Consider the following 10,712-nt stretch of genomic DNA (forward strand, 5'->3'; position numbering starts at 1 on the left):
AACGTTGACTGCACTGGGCCTTTAAGGAAATGGAACTATGTTTTGCATAATAAGTGGAGCTACTGTACTAATTAAAGTAGAGCTATACTAAAACATATTTGCATGGAAAACCAACCACTCCCGGCAGGTTGCCTAGTGGTTAGAGCATTGGGCCAGTAACCGAAAGGTTGCTGGATTGAATCCCCGAGCTGACAAGGTAAAAATCGGTCGTTCTGCCCCTGAACAAGGCAGTTAACCCACTGTTCTCCGGTAGGACGTCATTGTAAATGAGAATTTGTTCTTAACGGACTTGCCTGGTTAAATAAAGAAATGTGAATATGGCTGACAGTGACATAGTCTGACATGCTGCTGGAGTGTTCTAGTGTTGTAGTTGTTTGCCAATGGGATTTGATTCGAGAGGGCAGCACAAAGGGCCCCACTCCACTGACTGATCTCATTAAGGTGTTTGTATTTATCCCCAGGCTGTCTTTCCCCCTGTTCTTTAAATGGTATTACCCCGCCCCTCTAGAGACACACACTGAACGTATGGTTCATTGTTGCCCATTCGGAATTGATTCTCCCTTCTTCTTGTCTCTCTCTCTCCCTCTCTCGTTCTCCTTCAGGCTGCTTGGTGTGTTTGTTTGAGTCCCATGTTGGAATGCTAGCTGGATGATGACATGTCGTCCAGAGGATGTTTGTTTAGGACACAAGTTTCTATGTCAAACATCTGTTTTTCATAGAGCTATCCATGAATCCAATTTCCTAAATCCCTTGTCATGTTTAGAGAGAAGGATTACATTTGTGTTTCCCTGAAAACTCCCCCCACAGTTGTGTTTGATATAAGCTTGTGCATGTGTGCAATGTAAAAAAAAAAAAAAATTATGTTGTTTTTTTGGTAACTTAATGTCAGTTTAAAAAAGTACAGTATATTACCGTAAATTCCAAATAAACGTTGGTTTAACAGTACATTACTGTAAGGTTGTTTTTACAGTGTGTGTGTGTGTTTGTCCTGACTCCACAAGCAGAAAACCAGTTCAGCTAATATCAAACACAACTGTCTATGAGGGAAACTGTGTGTGCTCTTCTGACTGGGACAGGTTAGAGATGTGTTTCTGTGTTTTTAATTAGCCTGCATGGGAACTGCTGGCTCCTAACCATCTGAGCTAATCCATAAACTATGCAAATCATGATTCCAATTTAGAGAGACTGCATCCGCTAGAGGGGCTTTCTATCGGGGCTTTTCTTCTTCTTCATTATCATTCTTTTCAAATAGAGAAAACAGATTCTGTGATTTCATGTTTTGTTAAACAGTTTGATTTATATTTGGACCAACCTGCACCGGGAACCCTTATGAGCAATGTACAAATGTAGAAAATGAAAGAAAAATAAGTGTTTGTGGGGATAGCAGCTGCTTTACAGTGCTGTTTAAATTGATATTCTGGGCTTGACTGTATGTTTTAAAATTTGCTCACAAAACATCTTCAGACATGATGCCCTTACCTTTGTGATAGGATGGTATTGAAACCCTGGGTAAACACACATTAGTAAAGATGATGAATAGTCACCTAAGAGTGATAGGGGCTAGCATTGAAATCCTATATGTTGTCATTTCATGCACCCCTCTCAGATAAAGAAGGGAATAAAAGAAGGTTGGTTGTTTATAAAGGGATCATATATTCTGACAGGCTATATTGACTGGTTGTTATAGCTTCTCTGGTCAATTGTTATTTGCATACACCTAATGCCGGACTGATTAGGCCTACAACGACCATTACTGAAACACGACTCACCTGTCATTCTTGTGAAGTAAAATGTGTTTTTAAACTAGTTACATATTGATAAACCCTCTCCTTTACATTTCATGAAAATAGTATGTATTCATAGATCTATGTATAGAAAATGTAATATTAATATTAATAACAGATAGGGTTATATGACATAGCCTAGAAGCTGTTCTTCCCTGTGGTTTCTTAACAGAGGAGGGCGCCCTCATCTTTAGTACAACGTCATTCTCATTGAAAAAAAGGCACATCCCTTGCATACCATGTATGTCATAATAAACATAACGTAATTGCCTAGTGAATTGTTAATAAAACGCAATTAGCTTTTAATTCCATTTGAATTTCAAATCAGATTTTCCATTAGGCCTAGCCTAATAATGTGTCACACTTTTCCAAACGGGAAACGGGAAATTGATTATTAAATAGTTGTTTTAGCATTTATTGTAACGGATTGATTTATAATTCATATGTAGCATAATCTAGGTTCAATAGCCTACAAGGCTCAAAGCAGAATCACAGCTCGCGGGAGTTATTACTTGCAATTGTTACGTGAATTATATTTAATAAGCACATGTTATCTGTAAAAGATGAAAACAATCACAAGTGTGAAACTCCAAGGTATTATTATTTTTGGTTTTATTATATATCACAGAAAGAGAGAAGAATTGAATTAGGGAGAAGGGGCGAAACGTAGAACCGGCAGGCACTAAGACATGTTGCTACCACGGAGAAAGTAGATGGGTCTCTAAAGAGAGAGGTGGTCCAACGCTGCTCACCACTATCCTCAGAACGCTGCGACCTGCTTGACAGAGAAATAGCTACACACTCCCTATTTGACATTACACGAAAACTTTGTCGTTTTCCCCATGCAACTTTTTTCGATTTGTTCAAACTGAAAAGCACTGAGAGTTGTTGTTTTATTTTGGAGGCCCGGATACTGTTTGGACAACAAAAAGGACCGATTTTACGCACGCAGTTTGTATCGGGATAACTGCTTCAAAAGACATAATTTATGGACAAGTAATTTAGTAGTCGGTTAGGTTAGACCGTGGTATGTGCGTCCACCGGTCAACGTTTTTGATGCACATCATGATTTTCTAAACTCTTCACAGTGAATTTATGTGGCCCGCTGTTGCCAGTTATATGTTGTAAATCATTGTCGCTTGTTGGATGGATACAATGAAACAAACGGCTGCTGGTGCAGAAATGCTGGTCTCCAGGGATTACACATTACAGATGCGGGATAGGAGAGAATGCGATACGCGCTCCAGGGAAATAATAGAGGAAGAGCTGGGTCGTGTGCGAACTCGGGAGAGATTGGAAGCCACTCTAGCGGGTCTTGGAGAGCTGGAATATTTGCGACAGCGGCAGGATTTACTGGTCAGAAATGTGTTGAATCGCCAAGAGGACTCTATATCACCAGGAGAAGATCCAATGTGCGTTACGCATGAGGAGAATTACTTGAACTCGGAGGAAAAACTTTTAGAAGAAAACATTTTATTGCTAAGAAAACAACTGGTATGTAGACTTAATAAAATGTCATTTCTTTACTCCCGCTGTGTTTTGTATAACATTAATCTTTGATTAATTTGGGTCCTCTATTTTGGTTTACATTTCCAACGATGTCGTGAAATACAAAAACAGTCACACTAATGTTTGTTTGAGTCGAACCAACTTGTTCACCCAGCGGTCTATTTTCTGACCCAGTCGCAGCTCCATGGACGCACGCCCAGCCTACTGATAATAACCGTTGGACACGTTGAGTTTGTGCTTCCTCAGGACAGGCGCAAATCTGTCGAAGGATGAGGTAGATGTCTAGTATGATACAAGATTAAAATAAAAACAGGCCTGTACATTTGATTCCCAGATTACTTTCCGGGCAGTTTTATTAGTTCATTTTGGGCCTTTTAATAGCATTACCACATCTATCCTTATTTCACTCACAGATCAAATCAATAGAAGTATGTTTCAAATTGTAGACTAATGTTGAAAAAGTTCAATGGAACATTATTTACCATTTACAATAAATGAACGATTACGGTATTAGATATGTCATCGTATCCCAATGCAAGCAGATTCACTAGTTGTTCGTCTAAAGGAAAAGATGTTGGTTCCCAGATAATTAAATGGAGGGAATAGCAGGATGGCTATTAGAAAATAATGAGTGTTATTTAAATCTAACTGTGAGGGGGTCCAGGCTCTTGAATGAGATTTACTGATGAGTTACAATGGATGTTGCGACTGAAATGAACTTTTACAAGCAGATCTACCACACCCCGTTGCTGTTAAAGGATGCCGGGTAATTATGTGCTGGTCGTTTGAGATTAGGCCAGACAAACAGACAAACACACCTGGGTTCAGTTAGGCAGTAAGGGAACGTCGTGAATGTTGTTGTTGTATATATAACATCTCCTTACCCCTTTTGATTTAATGAAGGCCTACATTAAATCATATTTGTTTTCAACCTCATTCTATCATTTCAGACCATTTCACACTCAGCCTGTCAACCCAGTATGTGGATAGTGTTATTCAGTAAAACAACCATTGTGCCTGCCTCTGCTTTTTGAAAATGGTACATTGTGTGGAAATGGTCTCTGAAGCCATAGCATGTTTGGAGCACATTAATCACCCTCTGCCTCTTGTCACCAGGCCTGGTTTTATGTCCTGCTAGTCTGCTACAGCCCTGCTCTGTAGGAAGTGCTGCAGCTTGATATAGCCTGGAATCTGTGTGTTGTATTACTGGCCTCAGTCATGGCTCAAATACTATAACTGTATATGTATAATGCACAGGGGATAGCTAGACCTACCTAGATGGCTAGAAGGTACTTGGGAGTAATGTAGCCTATGTCTGGTCTGCAAGCCACTTAATTGTCACAAATGTAGTGCATTTAAATTGGGTCTGACTTGTCACTAAGCCTTCAGGTTTGACATTTGCAGTTGGTCTTTGAATTCAAACCACACGCGAGAGCAGAATGGCGGAATGTAACCACCACACGATCTGGTTGTCATATGTGACCCGGGCTGTTCCACATAACCCGCATGTTTGAGGGAGGAGTTGTTTATCTCCCATGATGTGATTCTAATTTAGTTTGGGATGTTAATGGGTTCTGATAGGGCAACACAGTCTCGCTAAGACGCGGAACACTTGCAGCACAGTGACCTATAGCCCCATTTTAAGTAACCAACATGCAAAGCTATGGATTTAATCAGAAATGGAACCAAAAATAGGTCGCTCATTGTATCTTGTCAATGGCAATATTGGATTGAGCTGTAGACCCTTGTCCCAGATCAGTCTGTGCTCTTGCCAACTCGGTCATGGATCGGCAGGTAGCCTGGAAGGTTTGGTTTAAAATGACAAGGAGTTGGCATGATGGCACAAATAGACGGGCACTCAGGCTAATAGATATAGCTACATAGGAACCAAATGTCACTGTCCAACTGTAACTAACTCTATTGTCTGTGTTTCCCTCCAGAACTGTCTGAGAAAGAGAGATGCTGGTTTGATCAATCAGCTGCAGGAGCTGGACAGGCAGATCAGTGACCTCCGATTGGACACGGAGGCATCACATGAGCAAGTGGAGACAGACAGCCGCCCAAGCTCGGGTTAGTCTAGTTCTACAATAGAATGGATTCTAAGGATTCGACCTCCGAATGTTAACCTGTGGAAACTAGACATTATCAGTAGGATCTGTCAATTGTGAGTCAGTTCCACTTAAGCAATTGAGGATACTGCAGAATGTGTAATCCCCCAAAGGCAGGGTTCTTAGCAAACACGAACATGACATAGAAGTGACTGGCAATGCTACATTTTTGGTCACACTTTATTTGAATAGTCCAGTAGTATTCACTGTAGAGCATCTATCTGTTGATAAGCAACTGCTTGTTAAGGTTGGGTTTAGAGCTAGGGTTAAGGTTGGGTTTAGAGCTAGGGTTAAGGTTGGGTTTAGAGCTAGGGTTAAGGTTGGGTTTAGAGCTAGGGTTAAGGTTGGGTTTAGAGCTAAGGTTAAGGTTGGGTTTAGAGCTAAGGTTAAGGTTGGGTTTAGAGCTAGGGTTAAGGTTGGGTTTAGAGCTAGGGTTAAGGTTGGGTTTAGAGCTAGGGTTAAGGTTGGGTTTAGAGCTAGGGTTAAGGTTGGGTTTAGAGCTAGGGTTAAGGTTGGGTTTAGAGCTAGGGTTAAGGTTGGGTTTAGAGCTAGGGTTAAGGTTAGTAGATAGTTAGTTTGAAATGTTACTGATAGTCCATCTCTACACACTATCCAAATAAAGTGTTAACCCATTTTTTTTGTTGTGTATATTTTTAATAAATGAGCTACCATCTCACTCACATAGAGAAGTGTTTATCTAACCCATTGTTTAGACTACTAATATGGTAACACTCAGTCCGTGAGCTGTGGCTGGTACTGTATCCCGTTATTAGTTGTATACATTCCTCATGTAGGAGGTCACTTTGGCTAGTGTGACATAGTGAATCTTACTACAGAACATTCTGTACCGTCCATGTGCAGTATATTATTGACGATTTGTGGATTTTAATGTATTTTGTTCCGCAACCTGTTCACAACTAACTTCAGATAGATCAGTCTGACGTTTTTTTCAGTTGGTATGGAATCAGCATTTAACCATTCTTTTCCAAAGCTCATTTCATAGATGCCAGAGAATTAGAATGGATGTAGGCTTGGCTCCGCTGCAAATAGAAGAAACGTTACATGAATCTAGTCAACCCTATTTACACCAGCCTTGTTTTAAGTGCTTGAGATTTTCCGCATTAATTCTTTTAATAGCCACAGCCTGACATGTAATAAATTGTTGGATGACAGCTCCCTCCCTGCGGGGTGTAAAATTAACGTGTTAAAAAATGTCCCTTCTGTTTCTCTCTGCTCTCTCTTTCTTTCTGCTCTCTTTCTCTCTGCCCTCTAGGTTTTTACGAGCTGAGCGACGGAGCTTCGGGGTCCCTCTCCAACTCCTCCAACTCGGTGTTCAGTGAGTGTTTGTCCAGCTGTCGCTCCAGCACCTGTTTCTGCAGTCCTCTCGACACATCACTGTGTGCCTCCGAGGGAAGGCTCAAATCTGCAGGTGAGAGGCCCTCACAGCACAGTCCCATAAGGGTTGCGGTGAATTTCATTTTAATTCAGTCAATAAAATAAATAAAAAACAAGTTTTTCCTCATAGAGAAGCATTGAGGAATTTCAGTTCCTGAATTAAAAAGGGGTTGACTCAAACCCTGCAGCACAGCACAGCCCAGCGCTACGCCTTTGGCAGGGCAGAATCCTGATGTTTGATGTCACGTGGTCTATCTTGGGCGCAACAAGCTGGGCTGAATAATTTTGTTGTCCTTTGCTGTATATATACTTTCCTTCTTTCCCGAAAGACCCCCATCACACCCACCATCCACATAAGTGTCATCTTTTATTACAGTGCTTCATTCCAGCTGGCCCCAGTTCAACTAATAGTTTCCTTTGTGTTGTTACCAATAGTGGGGTTTGTTGTGAAAATACTTTGATTCAGTTTCAAACGAATGATGGAGAAAAGACTGGAAGGAAACACCAAATGGCACCCTTTCCCCTACATAGTGCACTACATTTGACCAGAGCCCTAGGCGCACTATGAGGGAAATAGGGTGTCATTTGGGATACAGAACACTGTCCGTTGCGCTAGATTCCCGGCCAGGCAAGGCAGATGGCTTGGCTCTAACTAACAGCCACGCCTATGATAAGACTCAAACAAAAGGACCATTAACACATCTAAACCAACTGCCCCCTTCGTTAGCATATTGAGAGGTTGCATGCTTTGCTTTGCTTACCCTTTCAACACTACTGTAAGCTTCTGTGTGGCGTTATTGTTGAAATGAGGAAATGGTATGGAAACTGGTGGTTTCTGTTGTTTGAATTACTAGTGGTGTCTGTAGGCCGTACTCTTTTCTTTCCGGTCTGGTTTCCATATGAGATACTAGTGGCGCATCTGTTGTTCTGTACTCTTTTGTTGTACTGTAGTTCTTAGTCTTTGTCTTCTGTGTGGTTTTCAGATGAGCTGGGCAGCTGTGCCGAGTGTGAGAATCAGTGTGCGGAGCAGCAGACCATCATGGGGACTGTTAGAAAGCCGCTCCCCACTCCCTACTCCCTCTCTACGGACGCCTCTTCCACCACTCAAGACATCCAGTCTAAGTACCACTGTGACCTGATCGCCAAGAACGGCAGCGACGTGTACCGCTACCCCAGCCCCCTCCATGCCGTGGCTGTACAGAGCCCCATCTTCTTCCAGTCTCTTGCCGGCCATCTCAAAGAGGACGGGGGGCTATCAAAGAGCAGCGGAGGCGAGGGCTTCGGTGACTGTCAGAAACTAAAGCAGCCGCCGAATCTGGTGCCCCAGAACATTTCTTGGCCTGCCTCCCATGCGCCTACCAGCAAACGACTGGACAATTATATATTCAGCCTGCTTCAGAGGAGGGCTCAGCCCATTAGGACCAATAAGCCGCGGACGAGCATCAGCACAGACCCCTCTAAGAGCATCCTGAGGCAGGGCAGCTTGTGTGTGAGACAGGCTACTGTTGCCCCGCAGCAGCAAGGAAGGACTGCTGCTCCACTTCCTGATCTCAAACCAGCCTGGCAGATGTGTTTACATGCAGGTGGTGCCAGTAACACTGATCCAGGAACAGGCACCTCACAGAGACAGTGGTCAGTGGAGAGCAAAGGGGAACTCCTCTTAGAAAATGTGATGGTGTCCCAGTCTCTGGGCCAACCTCAGAACGGCTGTGCCACAATCGACGGCAGTGACATTCACACCAACAGCCTGGTAAAAAAGAAGGGGTCTGTGTCATCAGCCTATAAAGGACTGCCATCGGCAACCGGTCCTCTGTCTAAAGATTATCAAGACTTGGGTACCCCAAATGCCAACTCCTCCCCCAAAGAGAGCAAGCATCCTTATTTCCCTGCTGTTCCAGTGGAAATCAGTACTAAACCCCCCCAGGCACTCCCTAGAGACCGCACCAAAACAGGCACTCCCAAGAAAAGCCCTAAGAGCATCCTGGTCTCTGTCCAGACAGCCCAGACCACTAAGGAAGAGAGGCCCATGCTGGAGCTGGTGAGTCTAGGGTCTTCCTCCCAGAGCCAGGATGAAGGTCAGGGTCACATGGTCAGTGCCCAGTACATCCCTGCCCAGAGGCAGACTGTCAAGCTCCGCAAGGCGGGCAAGAACATCAAGATCGTCAAGGTGAAGAATGCCTCTCTGAAACAACACCGAGGGGTTCACGCACACGCTGAGCCTGTGTTATCCGAGGTGACGGGGGGAAGGGAGAAGGGTCACCGATCTGGAGGGATGAGGAAGTCTCGTCAGCCTGAGGAGGTACAACACGTGCACAAAGTCTCCTCCAAGAGGGGGGCGTCCACCAGGGCCAAACGCACCGTCCCTGCCTCCATCCCTGAGGGCCGGGTCCTTGAGAAACACACGGCCACAGTGTCCACAACCAGGTCCACTGTGTCCAGGCATCATGGTCACCATGGCAGGGAAGTGGTGGTGGCCAAGCCCAAGTACAAGAGGACAAGCGGACATGACTACAACCGAGGAAGGCTGAAGGCCATCACTGAGGTGCCTTACGATGAGGCCTTTAGGAGAGCCCACCGCAGACAGAAGAGGGAGGTCCTCGGCCAGGTCTCCACCGCCACGTACCTACCCTCCAACGTGAAATTTGCCAGCCCTTATGCCTATGTGGCTGGCAGCGACTCTGAGTACTCCGCAGAGTGCGCTTCGCTTTTCCATTCCACCATTGTAGACACCAGTGAGGATGAGCGGAGCAACTACACCACCAACTGCTTCGGGGACAGCGAGTCCAGCCTGAGCGAGGTGGACTTTGTGGGGGAGAGTACCACCAGCAGTGACTCTGAGGAAAGCGGCGTGATGAACTGGCCCCAGTTGTCAGGGCAGGGCGCTGGGCATCATGAGTTAACCGCTGCCCAGGCTAAAGCCTTCATCAAGATCAAGGCCTCTCACAACCTGAAGAAGAAGATCCTCCGCTTCCGATCGGCGGGCTCGCTAAAACTGATGACGACTGTATGAGGAAGGGACTTCAGGGTGTCAGGCAGGAAGCAGTGACTCAGCCAATCAAATTGGCCACTCTCTCTCTGCCCAAGATCAAGTGCCTAGGCAGATTTTTTTTATTTACAGAAAGTCTTTCCTGAAATCAATCTCAGATGTTTAAGGAAACATTTAATTGGGATACAAGGATATGTACAAAATGTCCAGCAGACTCCCTCTCCCTGCACTTTCTGACAAACGATGGACAAGGTGAAAATCATCTAAGGAGCCCCCATTTTTATTTTGTTGTATGTAGCGGTTTTTGTATTTATTATGGACATTACCCTTGCTGTGGTACATGGCAAAAATCTGTACATGCTTTTAATGTTCTTGGTTTACTTTTTGGATTAAAGATATTTCTAACATAATATATTTGGTTGCTACTTCTTGGACACGCGATACTTTATTTGACTGATTATTTAAAGCAGAGTATTAAGTGTCTGTAAGGAATATTAATGGCTAGATAGATATTATATTCTGATCACTGACAACTGCTGGTAACATTTTGATATACAGCACCATTTTGAAGTTTAGACACACCTACTCATTCTAGGGTTTTTATATTTTGACTATTTTCTACATTGTAGAATAATAGTGAAGACATGAACTGGAATAACACATATGGAATCATGTAGTAACCAAAGAAGTGTTAAACAAATTAAAATGTTATTTTACTTTCTTCAAAGTAAAAAAGCCACCCTTTGCCTTGACAGCTTTGTACAGTTGGCATTCTCTCAACCAGCTTCACGAGGTAGGCACCTGGAAAACATTTAAATTTACAGGTGTGCCTTGTTAGTTTGTGGAATTTCTTTCCTTCTTAATGCATTTGAGCCAATCAGATGTGTTGTGACAAGGTAGGGGTTGTTTACAGAAGATAGCCATTTTTGG

General features: G+C 43.6%; 1 protein-coding gene across 1 annotated transcript; it reads left to right on the top strand.

Annotated features, from left to right (window-relative positions):
• The first annotated feature begins 2,532 nt into the window (after window positions 1-2,532).
• On the top strand, window positions 2,533-10,192 carry dact1 (dishevelled-binding antagonist of beta-catenin 1). The gene is made up of 4 exons (XM_046309139.1): window positions 2,533-3,278; window positions 5,234-5,363; window positions 6,675-6,830; window positions 7,780-10,192. The coding sequence occupies exons 1-4, from the start codon at window positions 2,931-2,933 to the stop codon at window positions 9,804-9,806; spliced, it is 2,661 nt and encodes an 886-aa protein (XP_046165095.1). The 5' UTR covers window positions 2,533-2,930; the 3' UTR covers window positions 9,807-10,192.
• The last annotated feature ends 520 nt before the right edge of the window (window positions 10,193-10,712 follow it).

Source organism: Oncorhynchus gorbuscha, linkage group LG17, assembly GCF_021184085.1.
Source record: "Oncorhynchus gorbuscha isolate QuinsamMale2020 ecotype Even-year linkage group LG17, OgorEven_v1.0, whole genome shotgun sequence".
In the NCBI taxonomy this organism is placed as follows: Eukaryota; Metazoa; Chordata; class Actinopteri; order Salmoniformes; family Salmonidae; genus Oncorhynchus; species Oncorhynchus gorbuscha.